The sequence below is a fragment of the Oxyura jamaicensis genome, chromosome 1 (assembly GCF_011077185.1).
Source record: "Oxyura jamaicensis isolate SHBP4307 breed ruddy duck chromosome 1, BPBGC_Ojam_1.0, whole genome shotgun sequence".
NCBI classification, from domain to species: Eukaryota; Metazoa; Chordata; class Aves; order Anseriformes; family Anatidae; genus Oxyura; species Oxyura jamaicensis.
In genome coordinates this window covers 58,597,388-58,623,221 of record NC_048893.1, presented here as the reverse complement: position 1 = coordinate 58,623,221, position 25,834 = coordinate 58,597,388, and the positions used below count along the sequence as shown (strand labels likewise).

Sequence of the window (25,834 nt, the reverse complement as noted above, 5' to 3'; positions counted from 1 at the left end):
ACACTTCCTATTGCGTAGTTTGAAAGAAGAAAAAAATCCATTAATCCAGAAAACAAGTCTTAGCCTTAATTAGTTAATCCCCTAACATTTTCTTCCTCTTAAAAAAAAGTCAAAACTTCTGGCAATTTTAAAGCTTCCCTCCCTAGATTACACTGCGTGGGCGATATTACAAAAACCCCCTCAGTGTATCCTGTAAAAAGTCTTGGTTTTGACAAATTGACTTTTTAATCAGGAGTTTGACCCTGAATCTCCCATGTCTCTGACCATGTCTCAAGATGGTTCCTGTGGAATTGTCCCTGATGTCTCTCCTCTGTAATTTTACCCCCGGCACAGAGATGGGGCCCAGTAGATGGCCCCCTTTGACAAGTCTCATGGAGCAGCTCTTCCAGAGCCTACCTCAACGCCACCTCCCCAGCACCTTCACCCAACAGGACCACAAACCTTTTAGATGACAACTGATTTTAAAAAGATTACACCAAGTTACTCTCATCCTCGGGGTAAAATACATGTGAGCAAAGAACGAGCAAAATGCTGGCCTGCCTGCTCTGTCAGCTGGTATTGCATAAACATCCTACTTGAACATCTGTGTTTTTCATTAGGTAAAGGGAAATTCTGCCTGTATCACACAGAATTCTTCACATTTTTCTTTTGACAATAAAAAAGTTGCATCTAGAAAAGCTCTCTTTGCTCCTCTGCTAAGACTGAAAGGCTCTTCTGTCTGAGTAAATCCAAACTGCTACAGCAGTATCATGTTTTATCAGCATCACCAGCTTTTTTCAAACTGAGACTTACTTATGAACCCTTACATCTTTGAAGGATCTGCTACTTCTCACAACCACAAGAAACTTGAATCTCTCTTCACCAAACGATCGGTAAAGCAAACATTTTAGTCTCATGGGTCAAAGAGAAATTTGTAACCCCGCAGGAAATAAAAGATGGAGGTGGTGTAGCCAATTCAGGAGCTGGTCCAACCTCAGTGAAGTTAATCCAAAAACACCACTGGTATCAAAAAGATGGAATCAGGGAGTTAGCTGTGACTGATCCACTGCCATATTGTTTTTCTATTCTAATCTTGAAAAAGATTATTAGTCTAAAATTATTAGGCTGTCACTCACAGCATGTTTCAAAATTCCTTATTTTTCACCCCCCCCCCCCCCGGCTACGGCCCAATTTTTGCATAAATATGGGCAAGACAACACATTCTGCGCAGTTTCATTTTAGACTCAGTCGTGGATCCTGAACATTTCAGCACCAATTACAACAAAGCACAGGCCTCACTGCCACTCCTTTTTTTCTTGGAGACAAAAAATACATGAGCAAGAAAACTAGGAGATACTTTCCTAAATGTGATGCGCTTTCAATAAAACAAACAAATTCATCTTTCGCAAGGGCAAAGTTTATTGGCATTAAATGCCGATACAGCTTCCGTGACTGAAAGTGAGACTCTTACTCTGTTTGAGAATCTGGTCTTGTATCTACCAGGTCAAAAGGCTCTGAGCAGGCCGATTTTGCTCTCCCTGAGACTTTAACCAAAAATTCCCATTCTGACATACTGTTTTCCATCTGTGTCTCTACCCCTAATTCTCCACTCACTCTGGTTATGTCTGCACAGACAATTTAGCTCACTCTGGAATTCCAAAAAGTGCCTTAGAGCAGCCCGTGTCCATGCAAAATATCTCCACATTGCTTAGAAATTAAATCTAGCTCTTAAGCTTCGGCCTTCCAGGAATGCTGTAGTCCTGGCACGCTGTATAGATATGCCATATGGATACAAAAAGTAGCCAGGGATCTGATCCCAGGCAGGAACGTGTCCCGAATATGCTTTAGTCATATGAAAGACAGTTCATTTATGTAAGTCTGGCTCCTGGGACTACTTTCCTAACCCCTCGGCAGACCTTGCCCAAACATTTAAGTACCCCAAACTCCCAACTTGATTTCCAGACGTTTTCCAGAACTTTGTTCTGCCTGTCTCCCTGGAGAGGTGCTGAGTGAAGAAGCTGGTCAGATGGCAGCCAAGGCGAGGCAGAGGAGACTACTGTTAGATGAAGTGGCCATGGGATCATAGCCCTTCCTTCCACCCCACTTTGGCTTCAAGATGATACCCAGACAGTAACTTTAAGTACCTGCACATGATTTCTCAAAGCTTGGGACCAGTACCATGGAGCTGCAAATAGCTCCCATGACCCTTGAGATAGATGCCTGCCTCCTTCTTGATGCCCAGCTTCAAAACCTTAGTCCTTAGTTTTCAGCAATAATTCTGTGTTGATCTTCTTTTCCTTCAAAAGCCCTGGAAAATGGGACTCTTCATTCTAGTCCTGATTTCCACTCTGACCTTTACGCCAGCCTTTCTGGAAATATACTTTCTTCTGCCTGCCAAACTAAGGAATACTGAAGCTATTATTATTTTGTAAGGTGAAATATGTGTTGCTGTCCTGTGATCAGTTCCCCATGATAATGATTTCATTCATGGTGAGCTTGAATTTGGGAGGCACTGAGCTCACTCTGCCTGGTGGAGTTCACTGGTAGGAGGAAGGGAACGGAAAGCAGAGGTGGTTGGTGGGAGGCAGGTTGAAATCACAGTCCTAGACACCTGAATCAAATGGCTCTACTTTACAGATTTTTAGCTCCTTGAAGCCAAATGCATCTCATCTGTTCTGTGCACATTTGCAGCGTTCCACTTTTCACTGCAGCACAGAGATGCAGAGATAAAGACAACACCAATGATTAAAGTAAAATCTGCCATGGAGCGTGTCCTAAATAAGAAATAATAATAAATATCTCCTGACAATACTGGAAGGATAAGGTTAAAGGATTCCTGGCTCAGTTACCCGCATAAAGATAGTATAATTATTCAGCTGTTTGCACAGCTACTTCTCCGCAACTTAGAAAACTGAGTGGTATCTTGTGACTGGCATCAGATGGGAAACCTTGAGTGCCTACATATGATGAAAGGTGTTGAAAAGACAGTCCTGGAAAATGAAGTCCTGTCTCATGCAGAGTAGATGATCAGCAGTGGCAGCTGTCCTGTGCCGCACTGCTTACTTGGGAGAACTAACTCTCTGAGGAGCAAACTCCTCACCACAGTCTTTACAGCCTCTTTGCTTCTCTGCAGTCAGTCAAAAAGCCATCAGTTTCTGCCACTTAGATGACAATGGTTCTGGGATGTTTTGCAAACACAGTCAGAGCTGAGCAGCCCTCATGCAAATGTGTTTACTCTTATTGAGCACCACAAAGTTTAAGTGTTTTCAGGACCTTTTTATAGAAAATACCATGTATTAAAGGTGTCATTTAATGCTCTTTACAGATGCTTGGATCACTTAGGAAGAGAAAAGGCCATTTTAAACTACCTTCCTTTCAAGCCCTTCTTATTGTCTTTGCTTTAAATAGCTATCTGACTTAAAGAGGGTCATTACCATAGACCTTCTAAAATAGCCTTTGAATAGTGCTGTGAATTAGAAAAAAACACTATTATTTGCTCTTAGGGATGAGAAACCATGGCACAGGGAGACTCTGACAGTTCTCCAGGGTCACAGAACAAAGGTACGGTGTGGTAGGGAACACCAACTAGATCTGCAGGCTCCTCAGCCAGTATGTTGCCCTCCTCATTATCTTTCCCCCTAAATGAGAAACCTGGGTGCTAGGATCCAGCCATAACTCCTGGGACCCTACAGCTCTTCTCTGTCTCTTTTTCTCAACAACAGAGAGAAGAGCAGAGCTGCTGCTCACCTGGTGGGTGCATGCTTCTGCTCCTCCTCTTCATCGGTGTCGCTGCTGATAGTGATGACACTCACTGCGGGGCTAGGGGTGTCGGGAATGATTATCGTCTGCCGCTGCCGCTCCCGCGTGGTGCTGGTGGCCACGTCGCCCCAGCCGCAGGTGACGGAGGTGCTGCAGGCAGGGCTGTTGTGCACCATGGCACAGCGAGGAGGCGTGTTTTCCTTCACTCGTTTCGACCGCTGAGGCGAGCTGATGGACTGAGAGGATGAAACTTCGTAGGTGGATGCATTTCTGGAAATGGGAAAGGCCGTTAGTTGGTTAAATCTCAGCTTGCTCAGTTGCCTGTTTCCACAGCTTTTGATTCCTGGGCTCTCATTCTCCCACATTGATTTACGGAGTCTGGGAAAACTGCTAAATTGGCATGGTCGCCTCTTCAAAGGTCAGAGTGCCTCACATGACTTATTCTTATAACTGGCTGAAAAGTACCTTCTTTTAGTAAAAAACTCAATTTTGTGTTCCCCATAAATTTCCAAATGAGAAATGCTGCCTCCCAGGAGTCCCTGGCTACACCTTGTATTGGGAAGTAGAGGCTGCTCACACAGCCCAGACGTACACAACACAGGTGGGCACAGAACACCTGTCACAGCAGGAAGAAGTACACAAACAGTAGATAATTCCTTTCTCCTGTACCTGATGAACTGCAAGGATGCATTGTGACCAGATAATGTGTTTCTGGCCAGAAAAAGCTAAAGGCAAAATTAGCACTTATTCTGAAAAACAACAATCATTTATCAGGAAAACTGATTTTCTTAGTTGAAAATTTAATTTTCCATTTAAGATTTTTTTCAACAAATGTTTCCTGCCCAGTGCTTCATCCTCTAAAGTAGTGGAGTCCCATGGATTAGAGTACCCAGATGGAAAGGCAGACACTCAGTTTCATTTCATTCCCATGTGAGGCAGCAGATACAGCACATATAGATCAGAAAAAAAAAAAGAACAACCTTTTTGTTAACACAGTGAAAAAAAACACCTCAAGCCCTGTTTTTTTCCCATTCATCCTACTTCAGCTTCCCTGCCTGAAAGTTGTAAAGGACCCAACTGGGTAAGAGATCTAAGCACAGAATCTGTCCAGCAAACAGTGCTGCACAGGTTTGCAGATGTATTTACCAAAGCCCCCTGACAAAAGCTCATTTCATTAATTTCCCACATTTTCTTTCTTCCTTTTTTTTAAAAAAAAAAAACACTTGTATTTATGCAGCTCATTGCAGAGCATTTGCAGATTCAAAAAAAAGGAAAGAAACAAAACCAAAAAACCAAAGTTCTAGTTTTGTTCTACAGTCAGGTCTGGGTTGCATTTTCAGTGTGTCCTGAAAGCTAACAAAAGGAATAGGTGGCATCTATCACAAGGAAGTCATTATGGACATATCACACTACACCAACTTACACAGGGTCTTTTGCATAACAAATGACTGCACAGTAGCGTTTGCAGTGCCTTCTGAATACCAATGAGCAGCGAGGAGTACCCTTCGCTCCAAAGGAGCACGTTCCTCATTTGGCTACAAAAGCTCCACAATTAATGAAAACGTACAGCCGTAGAAATCCACGGCTCTGCAAGTGTCCGACTCCTCCTGGACACAGGCACCCTGCCCCGGCAGAGGGAAGGAAGAGGGGAGGCCCTGCACGGGCACGGTTGTTGCAACAGGCGCCTTCTTTTACTGGCTTGCTGGGGCCGTAGCTGCCTCTGCTCTACATTACGAATGGACTAAGACAGCTGGAGCCCACCCAAAGTAAATGCAACATTAGAGAGCAGATAAATGAGAAGGACTTAAATAGTGGCCTCTTAACTAGAGTCAAATTGGTTGTGAACTCCAAGCTCTGCTGGCCGCAGTCCAGTCACCCAGGAAAACCACAAGCTCCTGTTTTTTGCCACTGCATGAGTGGTGACCCATTTTGGTTCTCTCCCCTGCACTGTTTCTTTTTTGCTTTTGTTGAAAACAGGAATATAGCTCAGTAAAGGTGCTAGTTTCACAGCCCAGAAGACTTTCCCCTGAACAGTTGCACATAACTCTTAAACGGCCTTGTCCTCTAAGCAAGACCACGTGGCTGTGATAGGCACTGCAGTCATCGCACCATTTTAGCTGTGCCACATAACGTAACATGACCGAACACCCAGCCTCCTTCTTGCAGAGTCAAGTGCTCTTACCTACAATTGAGAGACCCTAGCATCAAAAGACCGCCCCTGCATGAGATGCCCTTATAAAATGATCTCTGTTTTGTCACAGAATAACCTAGGTTGGAAGAGACCTCCAAAATCACCGAGTCCAACCTCTGACCTAACACTAACAAGCCCTCCACTAAAAAATATCCCTAAGCTCTACATCTAAACGTCTTTTAAAGACCTCCAGGGATGGGGACTCAACCACTTCCCTGGGCAGCCCATTCTAACGCCTAACAACCTTTTCAGTAAAGTTCTTCCCGATATCCAACCTAAACCTCCCCTGGTGAAACTTTAGCCCATTTCCCCTCTTCTTATCACCAGGCACGTGGGAGAATGGACCAACCCCCACCTCACTACAGCCTCCTTTAAGGTACCCGTAGAGAGCGATAAGGTCACCCTTGAGGCTCCTCTCTTATGGTGCCATGATTAGAAAATGGCCAGTGTGGGTGCCCCCTGCTGCAATGTGCTGTTGTTGATGGACCAGCCAGCTAAGGAGCTAGAGAGCTTGAAGGCAGCCTACAGCCACCCCAGTCCTCTGCTCTACAGGGTATCAAACTCAGAAGATAGATTATAATCCAATTGTCTTGGAAAGGGCAGATCTTATGTGCAGACATTAGGTACGTGTTCCTGGAGGTGCAGTCCCTGGAACTGCACTGCCCCATGGACTTGTAGTCACAAAAATAACTTGTGGGCAGTGGAACGAGCTGGATTTCGCCCCATAGGCATCAGTACACACCACCCCTGTTAGCACACCTGCCTTTCAGGGCTGTAACCAGAACCAGGCAGTCAGCACCTCCCTCCGGCTGCCCGCTGAGGACCGGCCTCCCTCCCGCTGCCCACCCAGGGCACACTCACCGTGGTGCCGACTGGTGCTGCTTACTCTTCCTGGTGGAGGTGGTGGCGGCGGGCGGCTGGCGCATGACGTGAGCGACACCCACGTTGACGGGCTGGGCTGCGGGGAGAGTCACATGGCTAGCTAACAGCGCGGGCTGCTGCATGATGGGGTTATAATGGCTGCCGTGAGCGTGGGTGTTTCTGCAAAGGGGGGAGACAGGGACACGTTTAAAATGCGACCGGCGGCTCTTCAGCAGGCTCTCTCGCAGGCTCCCACCGCCTTCACCGAGGCCCCACCTCGGGGCTCTCCAGTCCCAAGGGTTTTCCCCAGAAAGGAGAGTTTTCCCCTAAGGGAGTGATCTAAGGGAGCGCCATGGCACAGCGCTGGGCTGCAAGGATGGAGGACAGAGAAGCTGCCCGCAGCTCTGACTGGGGAAGTCACAATTTGCTGCATGGTTGTGGAGTGCTGGGGGAACAGACTGAAGCCCCCATCCCTTCCCCTCCTGCTCCACAGCCTCACAAGGCCATGGCCGGTGGTGTTCTCCAGCACTGCTGCCTGACTGAGGTGTCCAAGCAAAAGCAAACAGACCCGGGGCAGGTTACTCCATATACAGCTTTTCACAGAGGCCATGAGGAGTAGGAGAAGGCTGGAGAGGATGGCAGGGCTAGGAGCATGCTGCTTAGCTTTCTGCTAGAGCAGCCTGGGAGAGAATTTGGTCCTACAGTGCACTCTTGTTGTCCACACAGGAAACCTGCGAGAGCTCCGTGACAGCAAATAAACTGCTGAACCTCCACTGCCAGAAACAACCCTCACACCCTCGATACAGCTCTTGAACACAGCTGCTACCATAAGCCGGCCCAGTCTGGAGGCCACCACTCACACACACGCACACGCTGGCTGTCTCACAGGCACGTACACACGTCCTCCACGTGCCTCCGGTTTACCTCCAGTCTGCCAGCGGCTGGGTGCCTGCCATGGACTCCGGGATGACGGTCGCGTGCTGGACAGAAGTGTGGGTGGCCACCCCGGTCAGCTGCTGCCAGGCGGGGGGGAGCAGGATCTGCTGCGTGCCGCTGGGCCATGCTTGCTGTTGGCCAGAGGAAAAAGTATTTCTTAACAAGATTTGCCATACACTGCACGTAAGTGATCATCCACACCCAGCTGGGGCTCCTCGCAATAATCATGATCATAATACCTAGCTCTTAGTGCTTTTCAGTGATAGATCAGGAATACTTTTAGGAAACATGACAAAACTGTAAAGTTATCAATATAGAGAGCACAAAAGACAGAAAATTTCCTCGCCTTCCAAAGCAGCAGCTGCGCTTCAGGGTGAACTAGGAATGGGAGGGACTGAAACTGCATTTCAACCCAAACATCCAACACATTAGCACCTTTGCATTTTGACGGTTCGGATCAGCTGGGCACTACGGTCTCATCAAATGCCACTTTCCCCCCACCTCCAGCCAATTTTTCTTTCCACCTCAACAGACCCTAGAGGACTTCAGGAACTTAAAGCGGCTTAAAACAAGAAAACTTTCAGGGATCAGAGAATAAGGGGTTGCAAGGCTTGGAGGTTGCTAGGAGGAAAAGAAGAGGAATTTGGGAGTACTGAAAGGGGGAACATATTGGCCACCAAGCACTCCACAGAAAGGACATCTTGCTGCATGGGCTAAGGCGCCTATTTGCCTGGTCCAGCTGAGCAGGACCCCTGGCCAAAGGAGAATGCTACACATCATGTGCCTGTCCTCTCCATGCACTCTTTGGCTTTTTCTTAGCAGCTGCCCTCCTTGCAGGGTGGAGATCTCTGCCCTGCGAGGTGAGCCATCGCTCTGCTATGCCGTCATCCCTCTTGTCATCCCGCTCCAGTGACTACACACGAGTTGGGTTGTTTTTTGGCTTGGTCACATTCCAGTTCCTTCAGAGTGAAATTTTCTTTGCTGTGTGCTGCCAGGGCTGGGGAACACAGGGGCACTGGTTACAACCCTCCTTAGGCCCATGTTGTATAACCTCCTGAGGAGGCCAAATTTTAATGAGGAGAGTCTTTGTCCAGGCATGCATACATTTGTCCTCATCTCCATCCTCACAAGAATCCTTTGATTTATCCTTCTAATCCCCCTCTGCCACCCTCTATAAAAAAAAAATTACACTTTTCTCAGTTCTGCTCCAAACTGTGACCATCTTGTAAACTATCCATGTTGCTAAGTTAGACAAAAAGGCTGCTGTGATGAGGCTTCTCTGCAACGTCTAAAAAGAAAGGACTGTCACGGGGCTCCTGAGAGCTCCGCATCTCAGACACTACAGCCACAGACTGACAGACTGCTGCTGGTCAGAGCAAGTAGGAGGAAACGGCAGAGAAGCAAAAGATCAGGGAGGAAAAACATTTTGTTTGTTTGTTTGTTTGTGGTTTCTGTTTGTTTGTTTTTGTCTTTGTTTCTTTTTGCTTGTTTGTTTGTGTTTGTGTTTGTTTTGTTTTTTTGTTTTTTTTTTTAATCCAGCTTTGATTTAAAAGTAGAGACTCGGCTACTGTTGTGCTCAGTCCCAAGGGGCTACCTGGATTTACCTGCAGAGAAAAGTGCTTCCTCTCTTTTAAGGAAGAAAACTGAACATATCTAAACTCCTTTCCCTCCTGCAGAGCATAGATTTAGATTCAGTGCCAGGGTCCAGGCACAAATTCCTCACTTATTAGGTAAGGACCACTGAATCATTTAATCTGCAGATAAGACTTGTCCAGGCTGATCCACCAGCACAGCTCGCGGTGCTTACACACGGGAGGCTTGTGCCTGCAGCCTCAGTCTGTTCCCAGTTACTGCATTATTGTGAAATTGTGCCGCCGTGGCGGAGTGCAGCGCTGGCCCCTGCTCTCTGGAGGTGGTACGTCCCCTGGTACGACTGAGCTCCTGCTCCTGGTTTAAACAAGAACAACTAATGGAATAAACGTGTTTGTTCTGAAAGCTGGTGGCGGGACCTCCATGGGAAGAAGCATCACTGGGAAGGAGTTAAAATGCGAGAAACTCAAGAATTCAGGGCACTGTTCAAGGACAGGGGACAGTTCTGGGTCACGTCATGGAAGCCTGCCAAAAAATTGTATGGCTTTGTCCCTTTTGAGATCTGAAGCTGCAGAGAAGTACTAGTAAAGATAGGATCAGTCCTCTTTCACTAGTCTTTGTGCATGCAGTATTTGGACAAACTTGCTTGGGAGGCTGGAAACAAACCCAGAGAAGTAACAAGTTACTCTCACCACTGGCTCAGCACCTTGCAGGCTGCTTGCTTTGTCTAACTCCACATCACAGGCTGCACACATGCAGCTGCCAGAGACAGTGCTCAAGATCCATCACCGCCTCTGCCGTGGGTCCACCCAGCTGCTGGAACCCCTTCCCCTGCCCTGCCTCCAGGACTGCCAGCCTCACACAAAACACACAGGGAGTGCTGGATGCCAGCCGCACTAGGATGTGGTAAGGCTTTGCCAGCCGCAGCCATCCTGACGTGGGCGAGCAGAGCGACCCGTGTCGTGTGCTGGCTGGTGGGCAGCAGGGAGGGGCCTGATGGCACCGCACAGTGCTGGGGCGTGAGGAGCAGAAGGACAGAAGTGGGCTCTGGAGGCAGCAGGCTCTTTGCTGGGGACTGTCCCTCTACTAGTTGGAGCAAATGCACAGGTTGGGCTGAACAGCGTTAGATAAGCAGCTGTGCATGAGAGGAATAGCTCTCAGCTGAGAGAGAGATGCACAGCCATCCAGAGATCAGATGTGACTACACTGCATTACAAAGAAGCTGTGTTTTTCCATTCAGGAAACTGGAATTGGGTACAGATTTGTTTATCGGCCCAGCTGCTCAGCCCAAACCGAGCGAGGCCTGCGGACACCAGATGCCACCAGCATCAATCAGAGTTCCTTGCCATCAGAGCAGAAGCATCAAGCTCATCGCTTGAGACAGACAGATATATCAACAGACAGACTGCCTCTCTTCTAGTATATGAAAAATAATATCTATGCGAGCGAGGAGCATTTCTCAGAAACAGCTTAAATTCCATTGCCTAAGTGACAGTGCATAAAATGTCAATATAAAGTACCAGAGGGCAGCCCGAGAAACCAGAGTTCCTGTAACTAGGGCAGGGCAGCGATCCATAGCAAAGCCTCTCCTGAGCTTCTCCCAGACTGAGCAGTGACTCAAACAAGGCCACCTTGAGGAGAAAAAGGAACTGCAGGGCGCAAGATCTTTCAGGATCCTGCTGTCTTCACACTTCAGATCTGACCCTCCTCCCTGTAACCATGCTGCAGAGCACACCAATGCCACAACAGGCCAGACTCTTGCAGCCCTCAGGACAACTGCCTCTTAGGCTCTCCTTTCCCACCAGACAAGAGAGATGGTCCACGTAGGCTGTTATGACAGGCTTCAACTGAGGTAGACTCAATGTTTCAGCAGCCTTATGTCAAACAGAAAGCTCTAACAAAGACTTTTCTTGCAAGCAGGCAGGGCATGTTAGCTACTGGAAATCATGGAGGCTGCAAGTTGGGTTCTGATGTGCCTTCACTCAGTAAGTGCAGTTAGCAGCTGGTGAAGAATCACAAATTGCACCAAGTCTTATCCTGGCAATCCAGCACATGGACATAAACCTTGAAATCTGCTGGTACCTGACTGCATATGAACACGCTGGCATTAATGACAGCATGGGAGATCAACTAATCCTAATCAACTAAATGCATTTTTGACTTGTAGGTCATCTTTTCCAGGCCACACAACTTAATGCTAAATACAAGTTGTTTGTATTTGCTTGTTTTTTTTTTTTTTTTTTCTCCCAGAAACAATTATTATTCTGCCTGATACTGGCAGAACTACTGTGGCACCAACTGAAAACCAGTAAGGGCAGATACACTGAAGGTAGCACAAGTAGCGATAAACTACTCCTCCTTTTTGAGGAGCTTGGGTTTCTTTTGAGAAAGTGTACGTGAACAGTGATACCTATTCCCTTTTGGGTGTCTTTCTGGGAAGAGTCATGCCTTTTCTGTGTGGGTAGTTTGGGGAATTGTGCCAACAGGTGCTGATGACAAGATGAGCTCTTTGGCTCTCAGGCCTTGCCTCTGCACACTGCATCTCTCTCATAACTTAAAAATAGAGGTACAATTCATAAAAGGCTGCAAAATTAAAGTATGGGAAATATTTTTCAGTGGCATACAATTCACCAGCATAACTACTGGCCACAAACTGCCAATGAGACCACAAGTTCAGGATGAATGAAGGTTCCTACTGATTCTTCCTCAGCATAGGCCTGACATGGCTTTCTCTGAGGTTTCCACTGATTTTAGTGAAAAAGCAGAAGTAAAGACAGTCTTTCCAGAGACTTTTGCAACTGTGATGCAGCTTTTGAGCAGAACAATAAATTGGGTGAGGTTTGGACATTTCAGATAAGGCTGATGGCTCTTTATGGCTCCATAAGGAAGGCCCTGGAAGGCCCTCAGAAAAAGCTACTCTTCTCAGCTTCCAAGAGCTCAGTAACACAAACGATACCTGCTCTGCTTGGTATCTTCAGAGCTCATTACCTGTGCGAGAAGTCCTGGCTGGATCTGCAGAGGCTGGGCCCCAGGAGCCTGAGTGACAATGGGAACGGCGTTCTCCATCCGAACTGAATACCCAGCATGCTTCGAAGGGGAGGCTTGTAACCCTGTTGCATGAGCACAGAAAGCACAGCATTAGCCATCAACAGCATTGCTAGGAGTGGAAGTCTGGTTTTCAGAGGTGCCTAAAGGCACCCACTCATGTCCATTTAAATCACAGTGTTTAGTCCCTCTGGAAAATTGGTCTCTAGGAGTCCCACATATTCCACCCCAGTCCAAAGATATCTATCAGATGCTAGTAAACATGGTTCATGCATGAAGGTACATAAAAGACATTTTAAAAGATGTTAAGGGATTAATGTACTTTATATTTTTAGGTTATCTCAAATCCAAGGGAAACAACTCGATACAATGTGTACAGGGAGAAAAGGAAGAGAGGGGAGGAAATGGTTTCTCTTACCTGACATTTCTCTGGTTTGACAACAGAAATTGGTCATTGCCAGCCAAAAAACATTGCTATGTGAGAATGTTCTCTTGTGACCAAAGTAGGACAGTGGGATGGGAATCCAGAACTGTGCACTAACTCAGTCTTGTCTGGGATTAGTGTTTTTTCTCTTGCACGGCTTCCCAGGAGTTATATTGAGAAGAATCTTACTTGGCTGTGTTTGACCTAGTGCACCTCAACCTCCAACCATTACTGGCTTAGCTGTGCATAAGCCTAACTGAGCTGGGGAAAGCTCCCCACTCCACCACCTTAGTGCATAGCGCAGCCCATGCTACCTCCTCTCTTTTAGAGCTTTCTCAAGACAGCAAGCTGAAGATGTTAGCTTACATGTTCTGGCAATACGTTTCTGAAGTCAGACCCCTGAGATGCATTTTAACTATGTAGAAGAGGTCTAACTAAACTCCCCCAGTTCAAAAGAGCTTTGATAATCTTGCAGAACATTTAACAAGTGCCCAGAGACAGATGTACAAAGAGGCTTGGAAAAATGAATAGCAAAATTTGCACCAGCTGAACTGCGGTCTATGTAGACCATGTCCTACACTGGCTACGCTGGCTAATTTTACAAAATTACTACAGCATGTAGTCAAAAGAAGGACAAGTGGCTACAACTGGTCATCAGCCAACTTGTCTGACATGGGGTCTGTACACTGGGAGTACAGAGGCATGATATATCAGTTAGTTGACACTAACTAGTACTCTTAGTGAACATGCTACTACTCCTGAATCAAAGCAGTAACTCTCCTACAGAATTGCTCCTGTACAGTTATTGGACACCTGTGCATGTGTCTAGTCCAGACAGGAACATCTGATATGTTTTCAGTCTGGGAGTGGACAGCAGTACCTTCCACTGGTATACACAGGCAGAGCTGTGTGCAGCAGGGAAGTGTCTGTCATGGGGCAAGCCCTAATCCCTACCAGCACCATGCTCTGCACTGCATTAACTTCCTGAGTTTCCTTTTTAACATCTGAATTAAGAAGAAATGATGAAGCTGTTATTTATGTCCTAATTAATTGTTATTGTGGGGGAAACATTTCAAGTTCGCCAAGGTAAGGCAGAAGATCCTCAAAATTTCTGTTCAGGGCAAAGGATGACAAATATTACAAGTTCTCCCTCACTCCCTACCCCTCCCACTGGAGATACAAGTGCTTGCCCCATTGTTTTAAACCAGCCACCTCCAACCCATGAGGTGAAGGCAATATGTTGCTTGCAAAATCCTCTGTTGTTGCAGACATTTCACCCCGCTGACATCCAAGTAACCTGCAACAACCTCAATGCTCAATTTTTCTTCCACATGATCTGCACTAAGGAAGCTTGTTTCAAACAAGAACTGAATAAATGAGCAGTGGGGACAGGGCAGGGGGTGGCCAAGACCTGGTGAAGCTGTTACTTACCTTGGAAGCCTGGTGGGCAGACGATGAGAGCTTGCTGGAAGGGGTCGGGCCGGGCACAGATCTGCGCTGTTCCTGTCTGCAGGGGCATGCTCCGCTGGGCCACCGCAGCCATGGACGCCGCTGAGGGCTGGTAGAGTGCAGATTGGTAATTTAGTATGGAGACTTCGGGGTTGGCTAAGGAAATAGTGGCACTGGAGGAGGTGGGAGCCAGGTTGGTGGTCTAAAGGAATGATGGGAATTAAACAAAAAACAAACAAAAAAATGAGGGAGATGGGAAAAAGCAAAATCCAAAACTAAAATAAGAAAGTAAAATAATGTAAGATAAAGTAAAAAAAAAAAATAAAATAAAAAAAAACAGCAAACTGAAAACAAACAAAGGGTAGAGCAGGACACTGAGGAACACAGAGGTGAGGGAAGCAAGGGGGAAAGGAGCATGGTCTACTTGAATAACAGCAGCTGTACCATGCCACGGGACCCGTGGCTACACAGCGCTGCTGTGAACTGCTCGGAGACATAGTGTGTTCTCCAAAGCAGAGCTGTAGCCCCAGCCAGCCTCCAGCTGGCTCTGATTTGCAGCATAGAGAAGATGGATTCAGAAAATGCTACTATGCTCAAATCACATTGTTCTCTCATCATGCACACAGCTTTACAAGAAGCTCACACTGCTGAGGTAAAAGAAACTCAGCACCTGTGTGCCCTGCAAAGCCTCACCCTAAGAAGTGGATTACAGCCTTTCCTCTACCTTGTATCTAAGCTGGTACATGCCCCTCAAATTACATTTGAATCTGGAGGAATCAGAAGTGTAACATTAGATAGCAGTAATACTTTCAAAGTCCAAATTTTGCTTGGCTTGACATTAAAACCTGTCAGAGCAGGAACTCCAGCAGGGGATGTTGCACAGTCACAAAAACCAGCACAATGTTCTGCAAAACATTTAGAAATCGTATGGTGACTTGTGTATTATTTGGACTAAGTCTGAAGCAGTTGCAGACAAACAACCCCTAAACAGCTTTGCCACCGCTCTATAAAAATATGCCCTGAGCATTCAGGTCTATGCAAATAGGATCTACCACAACAGAGCCCATCATTCTCCTCCCTGCTACCCCTCCCATCCAAACACAGCAGCACCACTGCTGGAGACGGGTCAGACAACACTTATCTCACAGTGAATGTAAGAAGAAGACAGAGATGATGCCTTGATCCTGGCTGTAGGAGGCAGCAGGCCCAGCACTATGCACTGCCCTGTTTGCCACTGGGCTGTGGAGGGGTACCCATGCTGCACAGCCACAGGAGACGCTATGGTGAACCATTTCTTCTTCCTCCTCCTTCCCGCTCTCTGCAGAGGCAGAGAAGTGCGATCTGTTCCCCTGTGCAACACGCCCAGCAGCAACCACAACGGCTCCCACACTGCTGATCTGGGGAGTCACAACTGGAAGGAGGCAAAACCCAGAGATTTTGCAGAGACAAGGATCACTGGGGAGCCAAGATGAGTGGTATGTTGAAGAGGATGGTAAAAGGCTTGGAGCTTGTTCAAATCAGAACGCCCTTCCTGGAAACATTTTTACTAATTCTTCCAGGAACACTGGAGATACCAGTTCTGCTCACAAAGCACATCCCTTATGAAAATTCAGATTACCACAGACCTCCCCAGCTCACAACCGATCTGAACATCAAGTGAGCTGTGAGGAAATGAAAGCAAGTCTGCATTTCCTACTAGCAACTGTGGTACAAATGGTGTCTCTGCCCTGCAGCTGGGGCCTAGCAGAGCATGTAGCACGAATTTCTGCAGTCAGCATCTCAGAAACAGTCAAGAATGGGAACTAGTGTTTGCAACTAATACTCTTTCACACTGAACCATGACCTATCTCTGTGTGCATCTGCTTAATGAATTGCTCCAAAAGACCTTCTGTGATCATATGCATTGAGAGTCATGAAGTCTGGCTTTCTGAGTGACACAGGAAAACCCTGAACATCCACACAGAATCCTTTAGTTCCTTTGCTTTTGAAATGACAAGTGCCATTTCCACAATACCACCTGCAATCTCTAGAGCGAATCTCAAGCAGCCTGTTGCAGAAGGGCTTAAAGGATAGCGCCATTTCGTCAGCGTCAGTCTCCTAGAGTGCTGTCCCTGGAGAGATTCCTTTTGCTGTTGTAATACAGCCCCACAGTAAACAACTGAGCTTGCCAGTCATAGCAGATTTGTCAGCATGGCACTGCCCAACACTGGGGTATGTAAAACTAATGCAGGAGTCCAACGTATGATTACAAAGCCAGAGCCCACCAGTGTGGTTTGCAGTGTGTTCTCTAACAGGGTGCCCGTGTCTGCTGTGGCACCTGGAGTGAAACCAATGAGAGAGAAGAAGAAACATTACCCCTAAAATCTTCTTTCCTGTTGAGCTGCTACAGTGCCATGTCTGTTACAGAAAGGTTTAAATTCTTTTTGCCTAATGCCAGTTTGAAGCAGTGCTGTAAGATCACAAATACTTCTGCCTGATCCATGGAGTGCAGTCCTGCCTGCTTGCTGCATTAAGGAACTAATGAGCTTTTCCCCATAGCAACTTCCCAGGTAAGCAGGACTTATCACCCCCAACAACAACGTAAACAATGAGGGCAACGTTTCACAATCACACAAAAGGTCATGAAAGTAACGCTTGCCTGCAGAAAAGAATGAGGAAGAGCTGAGGAAGGACAGTAGAAAAGTATCAGCTTTTTGCATGGAGAATGAGATGCTGCCTTTGTGTTTCATCTTTTAGCCCCAATTACGTAAGCATTTCAAGCACTGGCTGCTACTGACCGATGCTCTTACCTGGTTGTGCACTGTGTTCAGCTGGTTGTTAAAAGTCATGGTCAAATTGGTGGATGTGCTCGGGGCTACGTGGGTGATGAAGGGCGTCTTGCTCTGGTTCACGGTGTCATACATATTCACCCGCCGCTTGCAGATCTCCATATTCTGGAAGCAGGACTTGACACTGTGCGAGGAAAGGGGAGACAAGGAGAAGACAGAAAATCAGCCAACCAACCAACCAACAAGCAGAGGCAACAGGTCACCACAGCAGCCCTGTGTTAGGTCTCAATGGCAGGCTTAGCACTTTATAGGCATGTAAGCACTTTGCTGTTTTATGCAGGTCTCTTAACCAGTGGGAGTCAGAATAACCCTGCCTGCACTGAAGAGGCCCAAATGGGTGTCAGGATGAGAGCGGCTGCTCAGGGACTCCTGAGTATCCCCACGGGACTGAGCATAAGTCACAGAAAGCAAGCAAATCTGTCAGTCTTCGGACGTCAGGAGGAAAAAAACAAAACAGCTAGTCTGAAGAGTGAAAGAGACCGAAGCAAGCAAGCGAGACACTGACTTTATTCTGATCTGATTGAGCCGGAGAGGAAAAGACAACTAATGCTTCCTGTTCAGGTGTATGCCTAAAGGTAGTTTTAGAAGTCTTTTGCAGGGAAGAATTTTACTGTTCGTGGTCACTGAGACCCTTGAAAAATCTTCCTTGTTCCTTTTAAAAAGTAGCTCCTGATGGCTCAGTCCAGACAAGCGGATAAAACGTTGCCCCTGTCTGGCTAAACACTTCCGCAGAGGCTTATCTTAAAACACACAAGCTGTCCTCTTGCAGTGAATGGGACGATTCATATGCCAAAAGGTTATGCCAAAACCAGATTCATCAACACCCTAAGGGAATCAGGTTCTGAGGTTATCTTGAGCTGAGAATCAGATCTCTTGGGAGAAAGATTAGAGCCTCTTCCTCTATACAGACCTCACTTTAAATGTTATTGATAAGACAACAGAAATTTTGAGAAGCATCATATTTCGTACCCTCAATAAAATGGATGAAATACTCTGTGCATTGCTAGAGTAGTCGAGGTGTCTGGTACATGGAACTGTCAATACTTCACTTTTGTAATTGCCATACCAAGGCACACAGGGGTTTAAGAGATAACAATACAGTGGTCTTGAGCAAAACTGTATTTTAAATAAAATCTATTTTTTTAAGGCCTAAAAACCTATGCATGATTTCCACAAGTCTTTCACAATAATTGTGTTTATTACCAATGTGTCCTCAGAGTCGGAAATACAACTTGAAAAAAGTAGAAAGGGATTTATTTCATTTCCACTATCCCAACCAAGAAAAATATAAAATACAAGCAGTGAAAATCAGCTGTAGCTGTAAAAAATCAGCCATATGCATAGCCTCCTTTGTAATGATCTAAGTTGTCAAAGGCAGGGCAAGTAAAGACAACTTCATGTCACCTTCTTAAGGAAAAAAAAAAAAAGTCCCTTCAAAAGGAACAAACTCATATGATTGCTAGGATTGGTCAGGAAGAAGACCTGGATCTTTTTATCCCTGTCTCATCTCTTACTCACATGATCATCTTTCCTCTCTTACAAGTAATTACTTGATTACTGTATCTGTTCCATAACCACTTCCAGACAAGGGAGACTCGACACTGTGCATAGCAGCTCATTATGTGCACTCTTTTAAAGAACTATGAAATACCTGTAAGTTGCAGAACATTTAGAGAAGTCAAACGCTTTTATCAAACGAAGGTAGAAGACTATTCGATTGACTTTTCCCAGTCAAGCATGAATGTAACTCCCCATCCAAAAAGCAGAAAGCACTGAAAAGAGTACATTTTCTGTACATGGTAAACTGCATGTTATGAAAAGGTTTTATGTAAAACGGTATAATCTCTGCTAATGGGATGCTGTATTCTGTGTCTCAAAAAAAAAAAAAAAAAGGTAAAAAAGGCACAGAGCAAAACAGGACAGAAAGTAACCCCAAATTTTTAAGAGCCACAGTCAAACATGTTTGACAGGGGGCTAAACTTGCTTTCCTGCTTGCTTGGAAGTAAGCAGAACAGCCCCTTATGGGCTGCTCAAACTTACAGACTCTCTGAAGTGTGCCACAACAGTGATTCCTTCCAGAAGCTACATCTTCCCTATATTTTCACTTTCTTTGCTGCCTGATTTACTTTCAAGAGAGATTACAAGTCCCTGCACCTCTCGAGGCTTTGAAGTTTCTATTCTAAAAACCACAGGCAATCACAGACAAAATTTCCATCTACCTGCCACGCTGGTTACAGCTTATTGCTCCCTTTACCAATCACCATTTCCAGCACGGAGGGGCTATGCAGGGTCATGCACCCGGCTGGCACATTTAATATTCAGAGACCCGATGCTGAATTTTTTATTCAGATAGAATTCTCACTGATATTGGTCCCAATGACATTTGCTGCATTTCTGGGGCTTTGCCTGAGCAGCCATGAGTGAGAACTTCAAAACTGAAGACCTGTCTGTGGTGTTAGCAAAAAGATTTCTAAGGGCAACGTATTATGCCACAAATCTCTCCTTCTTACACAATCAGCTCTCGCAAATTAGAAGACTTTTGTATATGATACTAATGCTGTTAGAAAAGGCTGTCATTTTTTATGTTTTTATATGAAACATGTTTTCTCTGTCTATCACAACAAACCTCCTGCTTTGTTTTCATTACCTTTATCATTTAGTATCTACTTATAGATAATAACACCCAGAGATGTCTAAGCAGAGTAAAACTGGGTCTACGCAGATCATGAACCCACTACCTTCTGGTACACAGCTGCTCTTATCTCGTGCTAAATGCAAGAAAAAAAGCAGCTACCTCTCCTTCACAGAGAGAAAAACACCTTAAATGAGCTTGAAGTACTGCAGGTACATAAGAGCACAGATACGGGCAGGAAAGCTGACGCACTGTAACTTTTTGCTCCACAGTATGCACACAAACATCTTCTAAAGTATTTAAGCAGCCCTCATTACTTTTGTACCCAAGCTCTTTGTGGCCTTTAAGCACCCATGCACCTAGCACCCAATGAAGCATGGTGCTGTGCCAGTAACTGAAGGGACAGCCTCTAAAACCACTTTGAACTGCAAAGAGCCATAGAGCAGGATGTTCAAAGGTAGGTGTTCTGAATGCTTGAGAAAACTCCCGCTATGGGCCTGTCTTTTACACCTCAAAAATCCGGCCCTATGTGAATTTCTCAGTGGATGAGTGTGATGTGCTGGACACAGGTTTCCAGCATTTTAGGCTCCTACACTCCCTGATGCAGCATTAGGAGAAGGGAGAGTCAGGCTTGAAGGCATGATGCTTCTTCACATCTCCATCAGGCAGTGGAGTCCATCTCCATTACACAAATGCTGCAGCTAAGGTCAGAGCAATGGGTTTAAAGTTTCACAGGTAGGCGACAACAAATCCGAAAACCGAACTTGTTTTCCTGTCCCTGTAAACCAGACTGCTGCAGAAAAAGCTCTTCCCTTAAATGGCAAACAGCCCCAGATTGACCCCTGCGAGACGGGAAGGTTCTGGGAGGAAGGGTCGGCTCCCACTGCAGACAAGGTTGATTACTGCACTAACAATCAGGGCTATATTACTTGGAGATATACTGATACATTCAGCACTAATTGCATAATTTCTTCTGCATTTTAATGCAAACATATGTAATTATTGAATATTTACATAATGAATGTAGTACACTCTGCTGTGTTTTAAATGCCAAGCACCTACAACACAATTCTTACAACCTTAGATTTGGAAATCATCTTTTTTTTCTTGACCAGAAAAGATTAAAACTTAGGGTTTAAATATTTTTCTAAAAATATCCCTGAGATACATTTGGTTTCAGTAACAACCAGTTCTTTACCCCTCAGTTCAAAACCCAAGGGAAAGGAAAGCCACATACTGTGTGCTGTGAGGGAAATCAAGCAAGTGTGTCATGGTGACAAAAGGATGGTTCAGAGTTTCAATCGGTGTTATTCTCTTATCAGCATCTATCGTCAACATCTTCTTTAACAGATCTATAAACTCCCGTCGGTCCGCCTTTTCCACCAACATATCACTTCCTTCCAAATCTGTTGTCATATTCACCTAAAAGAGAAAGGACAAGGATGAGCACCAGGGGGAAAAAACAGATGGCCAGGTCCTCAGCAAACTGTGTTTACTTCTCATTGGAGCATAAGCCCTGTGAGTCTCCGTATCTGCAGAAGGAGTTGCTGAAGTCGCATGGCAGGCTCTGGGGTGGCTAGTCACACAGTCATCTGGCTTGTGCGTGTCAGATCTCCAGACAGACTGTTAAGTGTTCAGCTGGCTTGGGTCAATGGCTAATGAAACACTTAGTCACCCTCCACTGAAGATGAACAGCTTCCATGTGGTAGCAGGCAAGCTCTGGCCATCAGTATATTTGTCATATAAAGGACTGTGCTATCAGATAGTTTACTATGTGTACTGTGAGCAAAATATATATATATAAAATAAATAAAAATTGTCAGTAAGTTTATGGGAAATATTCCATTCAGGTATCATTAATAAAAAAATATGTTAACGTAGTCTCTCCTGATTTCATTCCTCAGTTTCTGCATGTTTGCTTGTGAACGCTACAATGTCTAGCCTTTGATAGCACCAACTCCGGACATTTAGTCATAGGAGCGGTTATGCTGGAATTAACTTTCACAACCACATGGAACTGATGCAGTGAATTAGTACTCCTCATTCCGCAAAACAGTCACACTTCACAGAGCTCTGTTACAGCCAGGGTATTTCCAACGTCACTGTTTTACAAACGGAAATATTAAAGCACACAGAAGTGAAGTGATTTGCCAGTAGTCACATGGAGGGGCACTGGAGAGACGAGAAAACACAGGACTTTGACACTCAGACATGTGACTTAGCCATTTTCCAAGGCTGCTTTACTACAGCACATTGAAGACACGTGCCCCTGTGCATGTGTTCGCCTACAAAGCAGTACATAATGAGCCGCTTTGGTAGGCATAATCTTTTTTTATTATTATTATTTTTTCTCAGAAGCTGGCACAAGAATGGAGGACACGCAGAAAACATGTAGTTCCTCTTTCCTGGTGTTGTCCAAAAGCATGCAAAATGGTCTTGCTCATTACTCACCAATGCTCTTACCTGTGCCATATCATCCAAACAGTTGAAAATATACTTCCTTGCTTCCTTCGACTTAATCCCCGTCTCTGCCTCATGATCATCTGGTGTCTGCTCAAAACAGGAGAAAGGCGTTGACCAGAACTGCCCAGCAAACAGCTACGAATTACGTGCTACTTCCAGCTCATGCCTCACCCTGCCCTCATTAGAGACCATCATGTCTCTTGCCTGAGCACGTAACATTTACACTTTCTCCACTGTGATTACATGACAGATTTTGTATCACTTGGAGATCTCTCTCTTCTTTTTCACTTCAGAGGATCCTCCTCCAAAGGAGGACCATTCCCAAATAAGGTTGGTGTCCCAAAGGTCTCCTACACCCTCCCCCAGTGTGAGGCTCAGCTTTTCATCCTTACAGCAAGAAGCCCACTGCCTCTGTTCTTAGGGAGCAAATACAGCAAACACACTGGTACAAGTGATTCAAGACCCACTTGCATTACGAGTAGATATGACTGTCAGAAGTAAAATGCTTTCTGTTTTTCTTTTTTATTTTTTTCCCTTATTTTTTTCCTTTTTTTTCTCAGTGCAGTATTAGAGCAATATTAGAGCAAAGTCTGCCTGGGGCATGTTTCATTTAAATTACACATTAATTCATTGAGTACTTTGAGGGAGATTTCCAGGCGAACTCTGGACTTAAATTTCCCACAAATCTGTGCCAAGCAGGTGAGCTAAGGGCTGCAGACTTGTGTGATGGCAGTTTTACCTCGGGCCATACCCACCCCAGTGTCTGTGGTGTATTGCAAAAAGCATACACCTAGGCTCTGAGGTGACCTGGTTGTCTCCTCACTTCCAACCAACAACTTCAAGGTAAAAGAAACAAGGGAATGTCTTCCTACCTTTAGCCTCCACAAAGGATACGGTGAGTCTGTATCCCTGTTGAAAAACCTTGTAGTCTTTGTCCCTGCACTTAACAAATACTCTGCTGGTAAGCCCTGGGTCTGTGAGATATAGCGAATCTGTAAGAGAAGGATGAGAGGTCACTGTTCATCCTGTGAAGATCTCTGGAGGTCTTCCTTGAAGGAGTGCAGGAGGTATTTAAAACAATGGAACAAAGAAAGAAGGAGAAAACGTAGTGCACAGTTAGACTTCACCAAAAAATAAAAAAATAAAACAACCCACACTGAAAGGAATGACAGGAAAGAGAATTCCCGGATGGCATTCCTCCATTTATCATTTACATCTATGGAAACTTACCCTTGTGATATGCTGCCACAAAGTCTGTGGATGAAGGAAAGTCCCTAGGTTTTAGAGGTCAGGGGGGAAGACCAACACAGAGATTTCAGTGGTGAATTTCACTAATTTGCACCTTTTTATGTCACACTCTCCTCTCCAGGAGGTAATTTCAATAATTTGATATTTGCACTCTAACTTTTGCTGTTTTTATCCCCAGCTGAGCACACAGCCTTTCCTAGGAGCAGTTTGAAGTTCAAACCAGAAAACTCTGAAGTGACTATCTTTGAACTTAGATGAAATATACACTCAAACACATTGACACTCTCACGGCGTGTAAAGTACTTCATCTCCATCGCCTACATGACTTCATTTGCTCTTTGGGTTACTTCCATGATTATGACCTCGCTGGCATTCAGACAGCTATAAGATGCTACACATGTGTTTCCAGAATCCCAGACTTAAATTTATTTATTCAAAGGAGAAAGGGTATGTGATTACATAATTAAAGACTGATATAACACACGCCTGGGGTGCCACATGAAACATGAACTTTGGCATTTCCTGATTTCTGAATGTTTCGCTCTGCAAAATTACTGCAGACTCTGCAAAATGCATAAAATGTTCACCTACTCTAGAAATTCTATGGAAAAATGGAAAACTTTTTTGAGAGAAGAGACAGAAAAGAGTAAAAATACAAACAAACACAGAGGCATAAAAGCAGCTGTGGTTCCAACGTCTTCCAAACACTCACGACCCTGGCCCATTGACCTTGCCTTGTTCAGCTCTGCAGCTCCTTACGTCTGTGGAAGCTCGAGCACCTGAGATGCTCCAGGAGCCTTCCTGCAGCCCAGCACCAGAGCTGCAAGGCAGCACACGCTGTGGTGAGGGGCCAGGCTTAGCCCCTGCCCCTTCCCAGCACCCCAGGAGCCTTCACGGCACTTCAGCAGAGGAAACTTTGCACTGTGCAGTTAAGCTGTGCAGGTACATATGGTGATTTCTTTTTCAGCTGTGTGTTTTACAACTTTTTGGCAGGGGGTGGGGGAGGAGAAAGAAATCTGCTCTTCATGCTTGGTATGTGATTTTCAAACGCTTCGAAGTTTTTCAGCTACATCTGATTTCCTTTGGAATCACTAATGGCCCATCTCTTCACTGCAGGGTATTTCCCCTGCCAAATACCACATTTAAAGCTCAGCCTAAAAAGTACTGTTTGTGAAAGATGAGTCAAAGAAACATTTTCATATATGAAAAAGTTATTTACTTATTGCCCTCTTTTTTTTCCTTTTTTTTTTTCTAAAAGTAAAAAGACCCTTCTCAGGCCACATTTGCAGAAAGCTAAGATCATCTGGAAGACGACTATCAGAATGGAAATTGTTCTGCAGCCCTGACTAGAAGCCGCTGTGCTATCTGTTTTAGGAGTACAAAAGAAGCATAAAAGCCTATAGGGAGAGAACCATGACAGCTTATATTAACTAGAAACCTACACCACTGTGAACGTTCTCTTTCTTGTCATTGCTTTTAATATACACCCTCATAAAAGGGATTATGAAATGCAGTAGAGTTCATGCAGTTTCTTCTAACAAATAAACCTTTATTTAATACTTGCTGTTACAGTAGAGAAAGGGTGTCTGCTCTGTTCAATGATTAGAGACATGTACAGAGCTCTCTAGCCAACGGGAACGTTTACTCTTGATTGAGAATTCACTTAGGCAGTCAGTTCTTAATAGTCAGCATGCTGAATAGCACACTGGCTACCTAGAGTACTCTGGGTGGATAATGAAAAAGTTGACTTCGGAGGGTAAGAATTGCATGCAAATATCTCCTGTTAGCAAAATGGAAAAAGTTGGCGTTTGTTCACTGTGAAAAAAGGAAAAAAAAAAGAAAAAGCCACAAACATTTTGGCTCTTATCAATAGCCAGGGCGACATCAATACCAACCTGATCGTACTCTGAAGCTCCTGGGTACAAAGGCCATCCCAAGAACAGCTCTGCAATGACACATCCCAATGACCACATATCGATTGCTTCACAAAATGGTAAACCAAGGATGATTTCAGGGGCTCTGCAAAGGAATAGGTTAGAAAACATTAGCAACCAGAACAGATCCACTCACACTCAAGATGCTGCTTGCTGTCAATAAGTGTTCCTGCTACTACTGCAGGGCTCTGCTGCCTGCTGGCAAAGTACCTGCTAACCAAGTATTAGTTGGTGAATATTTATCTTTGCCTAAGAGTCCTCTGGCACCACTTAGTCAAGAGACAGCCCTGCTGAAGCCTTACATTTCACAGTAGTTTACAAAGGAGAGCTGCCATTATTTTCCTTCGAGGAAAGACGAGGCACCAACAAGGACGTCACGCATTCCAGGCCACTCAGCTAAGATCCCCACTGGAGGCTCCGAGGCCCAGCTCGCTGAGGAACCGCACTGATTCTCTGCTACACAACATCCTCCATTCACCGAGCTCGGAGGGCTTC

At 45.3% G+C, this 25,834-nt stretch overlaps 1 protein-coding gene across 8 annotated transcripts in view; it reads right to left on the bottom strand.

Moving 5' to 3' along the window:
- The window catches only part of HIPK2 (homeodomain interacting protein kinase 2), a 113,943-nt gene that overhangs the window by 9,163 nt on the left and 78,946 nt on the right, over window positions 1-25,834 (bottom strand). For 5 of the 8 annotated variants that reach the window (XM_035342296.1, XM_035342301.1, XM_035342289.1 and 2 more), the window contains 10 exons: window positions 25,301-25,424; window positions 23,030-23,149; window positions 22,146-22,244; window positions 20,932-21,116; window positions 17,024-17,186; window positions 14,217-14,436; window positions 12,305-12,426; window positions 7,715-7,857; window positions 6,791-6,970; window positions 3,727-4,008 (listed from right to left, as the gene is read on the bottom strand). In XM_035342296.1, coding sequence (XP_035198187.1) covers window positions 3,727-4,008; window positions 6,791-6,970; window positions 7,715-7,857; window positions 12,305-12,426; window positions 14,217-14,436; window positions 17,024-17,186; window positions 20,932-21,116; window positions 22,146-22,244; window positions 23,030-23,149; window positions 25,301-25,424 — 1,638 coding nt within the window. The remainder of the gene's footprint in view (window positions 1-3,726; window positions 4,009-6,790; window positions 6,971-7,714; window positions 7,858-12,304; window positions 12,427-14,216; window positions 14,437-17,023; window positions 17,187-20,931; window positions 21,117-22,145; window positions 22,245-23,029; window positions 23,150-25,300; window positions 25,425-25,834) is intronic. The other 3 variants (XM_035342274.1, XM_035342265.1, XM_035342281.1) reach the window with 3 other exon arrangements.